The 12,500-nt window shown below is 38.9% G+C and overlaps 1 protein-coding gene across 1 annotated transcript in view; it reads left to right on the plus strand.

Moving 5' to 3' along the window:
* Positions 1–12,500, plus strand: part of LOC126986545 (tachykinin-like peptides receptor 99D) — a 92,602-nt gene that overhangs the window by 44,102 nt on the left and 36,000 nt on the right. The window contains exon 2 of the mRNA XM_050842813.1: positions 9,363–9,603. Coding sequence (XP_050698770.1) covers positions 9,363–9,603 — 241 coding nt within the window. The remainder of the gene's footprint in view (positions 1–9,362; positions 9,604–12,500) is intronic.

Consider the following 12,500-nt stretch of genomic DNA (forward strand, 5'->3'; position numbering starts at 1 on the left):
CTTAACAAGAACAACAAAAAAGACTAAGTGATTATGCTTTCCTATACTCTCCACACAGACACCTTTTTTTATTCCCGAAGATGGCAGTCAAGGGCATATAAAAGCGAGATTAAGAGCCTACTAAACTAACTCTACCTCAACAAGAACAACAAAAAAGACAAAGTGATTATGATTTCCTATACTCTCCACACAGAGACATTTTTTTTTTCATTACCGAAGAAGGCAGTCGAGAGCATATGAAAGAGAGATTAAGAGAACACATAACTAACTCTACCTCAACAAGAACAACAAAACAGACGGTGATTAGCTTTCCTATACTCTCCACACAGATATTGTTTTTTTTCATTACCGAAGAAGGAAGTCCAGGGCATATAAAAGCGAGATTAAGAGCCTACTAAACTAACTCTACCCCAACAAGAACAACAAAAAAGACAAAGTGATTATGATTTCCTATACTCTCCACACAGACACATTTTTTTTTTTCATTACCGAAGAAGGCAGTCGAGGGCATATGAAAGCGAGATTAAGAGCCTACTAAACTATCTCTACCTCAACAAGAACAACAAAACAGACGGTGATTATGATTTCCTGTACTCTCCACACAGACACATTTTTTTTTTTCATTACCGAAGAAGGAAGTCGAGGATATACAAAAGCGAGATTAAGAGAACACATAACTAACTCTACCTCAACAAGAACAACAAAACAGACAAAGTGATTATGCTTTTCTATACTCTCCATACAAACTCTTTTTTTCATTACCGAAGAAGACAGCGATATTAACAGCCCACACAACTACCTCTACTCCAACAACAACAGAAAAAAACAGTAGCCATAAAACAATAGAATCAAATTAGTTGTGAGAGGCGGCTAAACACTCCTTCAAAAGAGGTTCTGATCGTAGCAAGGTTGAGATGCAGACGATAAAATGCGGTCTATTGTTCAAGCATTTATGAATCAATTTCTCTCTACATATCCAAGAAACCAATCATCAATCAGTTTATCTATCTTCATCACCACCATCACCAGCATCACCACCACCACCTCAATCCCATCACCGCCTCCGTCAAATCCACAAAATAAAAAAGCGATGAATTTCCTAGGTGGCGGGAACGACGGGATTGGGTAAGGCGTAGGAGGGGATTCTGATTACGTATTCGGGTCCAATTAAGGGAAAGGAAAGAGGGAGGGAAGGAGGGAAGGAGGGAGGGGAGGAGGGTGAGTAATGGGAGACAAGGAAAGGAGAAGGGAAGGTAAAAATTGAAACCGTGTATGGCGACGAGGGAAGGAAAGGGAAAAAAATAGACAAAGAAAGGATAGGAGGAGGCGACGGAGGATAATTGGAAAGACGGAAAGGATGACGGAGATGAAAAATTGAGGCGATGGATAGCGATGAAGGGAAGAAGGGAAAAAATACAGAGGAAGGGAAGAGAGAGAAGGAAGAAGAAGGGATCACAATAAAAGAATTAGAAGGGAAGGATGACGGAGAGGAAAAATAGAAGGCGTGGATAGCGATGAAGGGGGGAAGGGAAAAAATACAGATGAAGGGAAGAGAGAGAAGGAAGAAGAAGGGATCACAATAAAAGAATTAGAAGGGAAGGATGATGGAAAGGAAAAATAGAGGACGTGGATAGCGATGAAGGGAAGAAGGGAAAAAATACAGAGGAAGGGAAGAGAGAGAGAGAGGGAAGAATAAGGGATTACGATAAAAGGGATAGAAAATATGATACTGAAGGAGGAAGATAGAAAGAAGATTTAGGTTACAAAAAAGATAAAGATAAAAGAAAAAATATGTATAAAAGGGGGTAGAGTGAATAAAGAGGAAGGAGTAAGAGGAAGGTAGAAGGAAAGGAGGGAGAGGAGGACGAAGAAGGGTAATGGGAGAGAGGGAAAGGAGGAGGGGAGGGGAAAACAGACCTTTGGTAACGAAGATGGGAGGAAGGGAAAAGGAGGATGGGAAGGAAGGGGGGGAAGGACGGATTAAGATACCGGAATTTGAAAATGTGATGATGAAGGAATGATATAAAAAAGAATAATATGGTAGAAAGAATAGAGGGAAGGAGGGAGGTAAAGAGAAGGGGAAGGAAGGAAGGAAGAAGGGAAGGAGGAGAAAAGGAAGGAAGAAAGGAAGTACTGTGAGAAAAAATAGGAAGAGGAAAGAAAAAGAAGAGATAAAGACGGAGGGTACTCAAAAAGGAAAAGAAAATGCACTGAGGAAAATATAGGAAAGACATAAGATTGATACGGAGCGGAAAAAATGAAATGAAAAAATGAAAGCAGCTGGTTCTAATCATCCCTGAAGTGCCATTAACGAACGAACACACACAAAAAAATAAAAATGGGTGTATTAATAATGATGCGCCTTTTTTTTCTATTAAGGGACAAAGTTATAATGAGGAACAGCTGCTGCCGACTTAAAAATATTCATGCTACTGGCCGCCCTGACGCGCCTCTCCTAATGACGAACACCTGTATGACTAAACTATCTGCGGCGGCTAGTATTCTTTTTTTTGTTTTGTTGTTGTTGTTACTGTAAGGGAGGCAGCTTTCTCTCTCTCTCTCTCTCTCTCTCTCTCTCTCTCTCTCTCTCTCTCTCTCCTTTTCTCTCTCCTTTTCTCTCTCCTTTTCTCTCTCCTTCTCCTCATTCTCCATCTCATTCTCATTCTAATTCTCCTTCTTTTAATTCTCCTTCTTTTAATTCTCATTCTTTTAATTCTCATTCTTCTAATTCTCATTCTGCTAATTCTTCCCCTCCCTCTTTTTCTCCTTTTTCTCCTCCTTTTCTTTCTCCTTTTTCTCCTTCTCTTTCTCCTTCTTTTTCTCCTGTTTCTCCTCCTCCTCCTTCTTCTTAAATCTTCTTTCTCTATACTATTCCCTTCTTTTGTTCTTCTTCTATTCAACTCTTCCTTTACAGTAAAAAAAAAGTCCGCTGCTCTAACATAAGAAACTACAACTATAGGCCAGAAAAGAAGTCAATTTCGGCTGTATCTTGTCAATGGAAATATATGAAGGTGATTTAACTATGGAAATGAGATACCGTAAATCACAACTCAGACTTGACATTAAAATACACCTTGTTTGTTTACTCGTGAAAGTGGGAAAAGGAAAACATTACCTACCAAAAAATATACTGCAACATCTATCATAATGTGGCGTTTTTTAATGGATGGAAACACAGTAAGGGGAAAGGAAGGAAGAAGGGAAGGAGCATAAAGAGAAGGATGGAGACGAATAGAAGAGAGGGAAATTGGGAGGGATAGGAAAAAATGAGAGAGAGAATAGCGAAGAGGGGAGGAAGAGGGAAACATAAACGAAGTAAGGGAAAAGGAAGGAAGAAGGGAAGGAGGAGAAGGAGAAGGATGGAGACGAATAAAAGAGAGGGAAATTAAGAGGGATAGGAAAAAATGAGAGAGTGAATGGCGAAGAAGGGAGGAGGAGGAAAAAATAAAAGAATGGAAAGGGAAAGAAAAAAGTAAGAAATTGAGATCAAAAAGTTAGAAGCCGAGATTTCGAAGGAATGAGAAAAAAATTGTAGAAAGGAGAAAAGCCAGAAAATAAAAGAAAAAAAGTAAAAAAAAAAATCGTGTTCCAGGTCAAACATTTCACACATCTGCCGGAACACACTCGCCTCCTGCCTGCAATATTACGTTATGTTGTGAATTATTTGGTAACTCGGGAAGGCAATCACAGGCCGAGTATTAAATATTTCACACACACACACAACACAATAATTAAACAAAACAAATAAAATAAACAAATAAAACCTCAGCATTACGAGACAGATAGGATCAAAGACTCATAAAATTGCTCACAAAGGAGTATTATATTATTTTTCACAGCAGATTAAATATACAGCAAAATGCGCATTACCTCCCGCAGGATTACACAAACAATACTAGTTCATTGGGTACTGGTTCTGCGCTCTCTCTCTCTCTCTCTCTCTCTCTCTCTCTCTCTCTCTCTCTCTCTCTCTCTCTCTCTCTCTCTCTCTCTCTCTCTCTCTCTCTCTCTCTCTCTCTCTCTCTCTCTCTCTCTCTCTCTCTCTCTCTCTCTCTTTCTATTTCTTTTCCATATTTCCTTTTCTTCTTTTTCTTCTTCTTTTTCTTCATCTTCATCTTCATCTTCATCTACATTTTCTTCTTCTACTTCCTCTGCTTCTCCTTCTTCTCCTTTTACATTATTCATTTTCTTCCGTTATTCTTTTCCTCCGTGTATCAATTATCTTCCTCACCTTTTTTTTATTCCTTCCCCTTTCTTCTATCATTCCTCTCTCTGTATCTTCCTCTCCCTCTCCTCTCCCTCTCTCTCTTTCCCTCTCCCTCAACCTCTCCCTCCCACCACCACCTACGCCACCACGACAACAAGTGATCCGTTCTTTCCGAGAAGACTCCCTCATTGATTTAAATTACGGGGCAAATTTACATGCTGAAGACCTCCCCGGCGGTGCTCATTATCATATTTATTGAAGGGGAGCCGGGAAATAGAGTCCCCGTGTCTCGCGTTCAATATAGGCGGAATGTCGGTCGTGTCAGTGCGGCTATGCGAGGAGATTAAGCCAGGATGGAGTGTTAGATATTCTCGTTGGTTGATATATATATGTCAGGTGAAAATGGTGTTGTTAATGGCACAGTTGCATAAGGGGGTGGAATATGATTGGGTGGGGACGATGGATAGATAGGTATAGATAGAGATATAGATAGAGATGGATGAATAGATTGATTGATGAATAGATTGATAGTCTCTCTCTCTCTCTCTCTCTCTCTCTCTCTCTCTCTCTCTCTCTCTCTCTCTCTCTCTCTCTCTCTCTCTCTCTCTCTCTCTCTCTCTCTCAGGTGATGCTAATTACAAGAGAAAAGGGTAGGAGGAACGAAGGAACCGAAGGAAGGAAGGAAGGAAGGAAGGAAGGAAGGAAGGAAGGAAGGAAGGAAGGAAGGAAGAATGGAAGGAAAAAAGAAGGAAAGAGTGAAAGAAGAATTAAGAAAATGCAGCAGAATGGGAAAAAAAAGTGTTAGGCGAAACATTAACAGAAGAAAGAAATAACAGCATGATGAAACGAGGAAATGGAGGAAGAAAAGAAAGAAAAGACCAACGGGATAGAAAAGGAAGAAAGTAACAGAAAGGAGCAAAACGAAGATGAAGGAAGGAATTAAGGAAGGAAAGAAATGATAGATAAAAAAAAGGAAATCAAGGAAACAAAAAAAAGAACATCGAAAATTAACAGAAAGGGGAAAAACGAAGATGAAGGAAGGAAATAAATGATGGATGGAAAAAGAAGAAGGAAATCACCGAAGCAAAGACTGAAAACATCGGAAAGTAACAGAGAAGGGGAAAACAATGCTAAACACACCCATGCCAATAGATCAACAGAGACGGAGTACCAAGAATGCTGTCACTGTACCTCCTTCCCTAACAGTTATATGTGGCATCGTAATGGATAGACTCGGTAACTCAACTGGAGCGGCTCTTACCTTTATTAGCTTCGACCTCGGCACAAAGATACGCCGCCAGTAGGAAGGAGATGAAGCGGTGACGGCCTGGCAGTGCTGGATCGAGTAGGGGAGGTTAGACTAATTTGTGATGTTTGGGAATTCGGGTGTTAATGTAGTATTTGGAGATCGGGGAGTTTGGAGTTGTTGAGAGATTGGGAAGTTAAAATTTGTAATCAGATTAAGAAGATAGAGAAGTTAAGCGATCAGAAGGTTATAGACGAGAAGTTGGGAGGAATTAGGAGACCAGGAAGTTAAGAAGTAAAAATTGTTAACAGATTGGGAAGATAGAGAAGTTAAGCGATAAAAAGGTTAGAGACTTTGAGATATTGGGAAGTTGGGAAGGATTAGGAGATCAGGAAGTTAAGAAGAAGTAAGAGATCGAGAAGTTCAGAGGAATTTAGAGATTGGGAAGTTGTGATAATGGAAGATCGGAAGTTAAGCGGAGTCAAGAGATCGTGAAGTTGTAATATTTAGAGGACAGAAAGTTATAGTGATATTTGGAGATCGGAAGGTTAGAGTATTTAACAGATGAGGAAATTAGTGATACTTAGAGGCCAGGAAGTTAGATGAATTGAGAGACCGAGAAGTTGGTAATACTCACACTTCGATGTAAGGAGAAATTATGAGATTAGGAAGTTGTTGATATTTAGACTACAATGTTAAGAGAAATTATGAGTTCGGGAGGTTGTTGATATTAAGAAGCCACGAGGTTAGAGGAATTGAGAGACTGGGAAGTTAGTGATATTTAGACACCAAGAAACTGGAGGAATTATGATCGGACAGCTGATGATATTTAGATATTTAGAGGTATTTAGAAAGAGAGTGAAGCACAAATGTATTAAGGTCACGGAAAGGACGAAGATAGCGTTGAGTTATTAATACAAAAGCGTTAACAAGATAGGAAAATAAAGAGTTACTACACATTGAAACACTTGTATAACTGAGCTGTATAAACACACACACACACACACACACACACACACACACACACACAAGACAACGTTTATGTATTCATGTCACAAATACACACACACACACACACACACACACACACACACACACGATGAGGCGTAGATAGAACGCGTCAGAATGAGGCCAAATGTTGAGGGGAAAAGAATGAGGGAATATATATAGAGTCTCTCTCTCTATCTATTTATCTATCTATCTGTCTGTTTATCTATCCATCTATCTATCCTTTTTCTTCCTACCTTGTACTATTTCCTTTCTTTTTACCATTCCTTCATTCTACTTTTCGGTGATGTTTTCCGTTGATTTATTTCTTGCCTTTCCTTCTACCATTATTCTCCATCTCTCCCTCTCCCTCTCTCCCTCTCTCTCCTTCTCTCTCTCTCTCTCTGACAGTGATGAGACAGGACCAAGACGCGGACAGGAAAGGACATCAAATTTTATATATGAATTTGCTGAAACTCGTAGTGATGAAGATGAAGATGATGATGATGATGACGAAGACGATAATAAAAGAGGGTAATAATAATAGGAAAAAGAGGATGATGATGATGATGATAACAGCGATAATAATAATAATAATAATAATAATAATAATAATAATAATAATAATAATAATAATAATAATAATAATAATAATAATAATGCAAAATACCTTTCCTGTGATAATCTAGATACGAAGGAATGTGACATGAAAAACACCTGCCCCGGAATAATTTAGGTGTGTGTGTGTGTGTGTGTGTGTGTGTGTGTGTGTGTGTGTGTGTGTGTGTGTGTGTGTTACGTATGTAGATGGGTAATATGTATGTAGATGGCCCGGGCACTGGAAGAAGAGGAAGAGGAAGAGGAAGAGGGGGAAGAAGGAGGAGGAAGAAGATGAGGGGGTTAAGTGTGCAGCAAGAGGAAATATATCCATGAAGGAAATTCCATCATTCAAATAGAAGGAAAAATAAATCGAAAAAAAATACACTTAACCTGGTAGCAGCGGGGATCATGTTTCTTAATGGTCCTTCTAAGCGAGAAAAAATGAGAGAAAAAAATCATCCCTCACACAAACCATTTCGTAATATATATCAAAGCATTTGTGATCAGTTTATGCATCATCTATTTTGGGGGTTTATATCATGGCACAAATTTGGCCCGTCGCTGCTACGGGATTAATCTAATTAGTGTAACCTCCAAACCTACATTCAGTATTACTATTTATTTCTTTACACTTCGTCTTCTTTCCACTTAATCCATACACTTAATCTATATATTTAAATAGATATTGTCAGACGCTTTCACTCCTCACATCACTTAAGTCCTAAATGGAGATCAGTCGGGTTCTATTGAGTGTTTTTAATAGGGTCATGATACAGAAGAAGGGTCAAACTACCACCAGGGTCATAAAACTGCCCCTGGAAATGCTGAAAATTCTTACGAGATCCCTGTCAAAAATGTGTACTTAAGCGCCGAACTGTTTTTTTTTTTTATGTTCAAGGGACAGAAAAAGGTCAAACTACCAGAGGGATCGTGAAACTGCCCCTGGAAATGCTCAAAACTCTTACGAAATCCCTGTTAAATATTTGTACTTAAGCGCCGAAGTATTTTTTTATGTTCAAGGGACAGAAAAAGGTCGAACTACCAGAAGGATCGTAAAACTGCCCCTGGAAATGCTCAAAACTTCTACGAAATCCTTGTCAAATGGGTGTACTTAGGCGCTGAACTGTTTAAGAATATGGTCACTCGTCTTCTTAGTGTATTTTCAAACGCTTCCATTCAAACTTACATTTTATTTATGGTTTTAGCCGACAATTTGTTACTTTTCCCGAGAGTCATTTTGCAAGTCTGTTTATTCCGTTTGATATTACGTATAGCACTTTGGGGATTAGAAGTGAAGCTGTTTCGCTATTTCATTCGTTGTATGAGTAGTGGCGTTTAAATTATAGGGCATCCTCTCTCTCTCTCTCTCTCTCTCTCTCTCTCTCTCTCTCTCTCTCTCTCTCTCTCTCTCTCTCTCTCTCTCTCTCTCTCTCTCCTGATTCGTTTGGTTATTTTTGGTTATGTTTCATCTTTTCTTTAATCTTTTTTATTTTTGTACGATTTTTTTTTTCTAATTCCATTTAAACACTATACTTCACTTCACTTCACTTCTCTCTCTCTCTCTCTCTCTCTCTCTCTCTCTCTCTCTCTCTCTCTCTCTCTCTCTCTCTCTCTCTCTCTCTCTCTCTCTCTCATCTAATTACGCCACATGAATTAGTAAAAGAATCATAATTACGAACGTTAACCAAAGTGTTGCAAGTTTGTCATCCTAATTCTGCTATTAATTTTACCTTTTATGAAGGGAAACACACACACACACACACACACACACACACACACACACACACACACACACACACTACACCACTACAAGTTAACAATATACTCACGGAAAAGTCTTCGGAGCCAGCCATCCAATGTTCACTTACCTCTGAACTCTGAAAAGAGGAAAAAGAAGCGTTAGTGTTTCGGGAAAAATATATTCAGGAGTTTTTTTTCTCTTTTTTTTCACAACTGCCAAGCTCGACGGGGATATTTTTTTTTATTGGCGAAGCTGAAGTCAAAGCTGAATTTTCCCTTTTATGTGATTGGCTGTTGTATATTTTTCGAGTTCTGTTTGGAGGATTGATAGTTTTATTTTTATGTCAGTCTCTCTCTCTCTTGTCTCTGTCTGTCTGACGCTCTCTCTCTCTCTCTCTCTCTCTCTCTCTCTCTCTCTCTCTCTCTCTCTCTCTCTCTCTCTCTCTCTCTCTCTCTCTCTCTCTCTCTCTCTCTCTCTCTCTCTCTCTCTCTCTCTCTCTCTCTCTCTCTCTCTCTCTACCAATTTATCCATCTACCTATATCTCTTCCTTCCTTAACATCTATCCCTTCAACAATAAACAGCTACTTCTTTTCTCTCTCCCTCCCACAGATACATAGCCATCATGCACCCGCTCCGGCCGCGCATGGGACGGAAAGCGACCATCCTCATCGTGGTGTGGATATGGGTGTCGTCCGTGTGCCTGTCGCTGCCCAACCTCATCTACTTCACCACCGCCACCATTGGCTACGCTGACGGGGAGAGGATCGTGTGCTATGCCGCCTGGCCGGACGGGGACCAGGGCGAGAGTCAGTCTGAATATGTGTGAGTATACCTGATGGGCTTGTCTGGGATGTGTGTTCGTCTAAGCAGGCAAGATTAAAGTGTGAAATTTTAACTTGTCTGGAGAATACAACGAGACAGTTTGAATATGTGTGAGTATACCTAATGGGTTTGTCTGCCTAAGGTTTAGAGGGTGTACATTAAAGGAGTCTATGTTTGTTGGTCTGAGCAGGTAAGATTGAGGTGTGTAATTTTAACTTGTTTAGGGATCATGGCTAGTCAGTCTGTATATGTGTGACTATACCTGATGGGGTTGTCTGGTTATGTTTTCGGGGGTGTTAATTAAAGGGGTCTATGAGTGTTGGCATGAGCATGTAAGATTAAAGTGTGAAATTTTAACTTGTTTGGGAAATACAACGAGACAGTTTGAATATGTGTGAGTATACCTAATGGGCTTGTCTGGCTAAGGTTTGGAGGATGTTCATTAAAGGATTCTATGTGTGTTGGCATGAGAAGGTAAGATTAAGGAGTGTAATTTTAACTTGTTTAGGGATCATGGCTAGTCGGTCTGTATATGTGTGAGTCTTGTCTGGCTAAGTTTTGGAGGATGTTCATTAAGCGGGTATGTGTGTGTTAGTCTAAGAAGGTAAGATTAATGTGTGTAATTGTAACTTGTTTAGAGACTACAACGAGTTAGTTTGAATGTGTGTGAATACCTGATGGGTCTGTCTTGTTAACATTCTTACGGTGTTAATAATGCTCGTGTCTATATGAGTTACTCTAAGTGTGATTAGGATATGAACTAACCTCCCTTCAGTCTATGGTAAGATGGTCAGTTTTTTAGTTCATTATTTTCTTCCTATTTTTTTAGTTTTGTTTCTCCCTCTTTCTCTCTCTCTATCTATCTTTCTATCTATATCTATCTATCTGTTTCTGTCTTTCTCTCTGTATACGGGTCTCTCTTTGTAGTCTTCCCTGATATTGTATTCAGTTCTATTTTTGTTTTGTACCTTTCGTGAGCAGAGTTGTGTTGCAGTGCGTGGGTGTTGCGCTTGTCCGCCGGGCAGGCTTAGCTTTGATAGAAGTTTGTGTATTGGGGGCGTGTGCGCGTGTGTGGGTGGGTGAGTGGGTGGAGTGTATTGAGCTCTGGCGTGTCAGTACGTATCTGTGTCCCAAATAATTCTTTCTTTGTTAAGGCCCCACCCTTTACCCCTCCCCTTCTGTGTCTGCGCTAACTAGACTAAAAACATATTCGGAGATAACACTCAAGGGGAGAAAGAAGCGAAAATTACAGAAAAGGAGAATTATAAAACCCTTTACGACTGAAGACGAATTAATACACCTATATCAACAGAAATACCACACAAAAATATGAATTACTATGTAAGTAAAGGAGTTAAAAGTTAAGATGATAAACATTTACATATAGAAAATGCATAAAAAGAAGTCTTATCAGCATTACTATTATTACTATTATTATTATCATCACTATTAGCATTAGCATTAACCAGCTGAGCCAAATGAGAACTAAATAATAAATGAAAATAGACGCACCTAAAACAGATTATAACTGAGACTATAGGGAATGAAGTAAAGTTAATGTAATACACCTGTGAGGCAAGCAACACGGAGGAGAAAACTACACCCAGAATAAACAAAAGAACATAAATACAGGGAGATAATTATACGAGGACACTCCCGCCTCCCAACACGGCCAGGACCAGACGACCTTCGCTAAAACAACACTGAGAGGGGAAGAAACCAGAGGAAGAAAATGGGACGCAGAAAATAACAACTCGCAAAGAGAATGGAAGCGCTCAGGACAGAACAAGGCCGCGACGCACCCACCCCGGCATCCCACGCAAGAAGGAGAGATCGTTGAAAAACATGAAAATTAAGTCAAGCGGGAGAAAACAAGAGAAATGGAGTTGCTTCAGAGAGAGAAAAAGAATCGGAAATCGAAAACTACTGCATGGAAAAAAGTAAATGGAACAGAAACACCAAACGGCCAAAGAAGACGAAAGGAATGAATGGTTAACTAAACGAAATCAAAGGAATATGTAGAAAAGAATTTATGTAGTTACTTCAGCGCGAGGAAATGAAATTGAAAAGTATCCCATGAAAAACGTAAAAGAAATATAAATACCAAACGGACCAGAAACAAAAAGAGCGATTAACTGAAAACAAAGAAATATGAAGAGTAAAACAAAGAGAAAAATACAGGGGCTTCAGAGAAAAAAAAATGTGAAAAGTACGGCTTAAAAAAAGTAAATGAAGCAAAAAAAAAAAAACGGCTCACCGAAAAAAATAATGGTTAAAATGAAAAAAATATATATATAAATAAAAAAAATATGAAGAGGGGTTGCTGCAGAACGAAAGCAAGGAAATTAAAATGCAGAGCTCGAAAAAAAGGATATGGAACAGAAAAACAAAATGAACCAAAAAGAGAAAAAAGAGAGCGGTTAACAACACAATGAAATATGAAAAGAAAAAAAGATATGGTGATATAAATTTGATTCAGAGGAGAAGCATGGAAATTAAAAAGGACAGCTTGAAAAAGAGGATATGAAACGGAACCACCAAACGGCTCGGAGACAAAAATAACTAAATAATGAAAACAAAACTACGAGAATAAATATGCCAAGGTTAGATAAGCCCACAGGTACTGGCAAGCAATGTGGCTACGAAAACAGAGAAAAACAAAAGAATAAGAAAGAAAAAAAAATGAAATGAAAAATAAAAAAGAAACGAAGAAAGCAAAGAGAAAAGAAAAAAAGAACGAAAAAAGAAACGAAGAAGAGAAAGAGAAAAGAACGAAAAATAGAAACGAGGAAAAGAAAGAAAAGAAAAGAGAAGAAGAATATGAAAAAGGAGAAAAGAGAAAAGATTAAAGATAAAAAAAAGAAACGAAACTCAAAAACTGAAAAAAAACAATTATA

This window comes from Eriocheir sinensis, chromosome 62 (genome assembly GCF_024679095.1).
Source record: "Eriocheir sinensis breed Jianghai 21 chromosome 62, ASM2467909v1, whole genome shotgun sequence".
NCBI lineage: Eukaryota > Metazoa > Arthropoda > Malacostraca > Decapoda > Varunidae > Eriocheir > Eriocheir sinensis.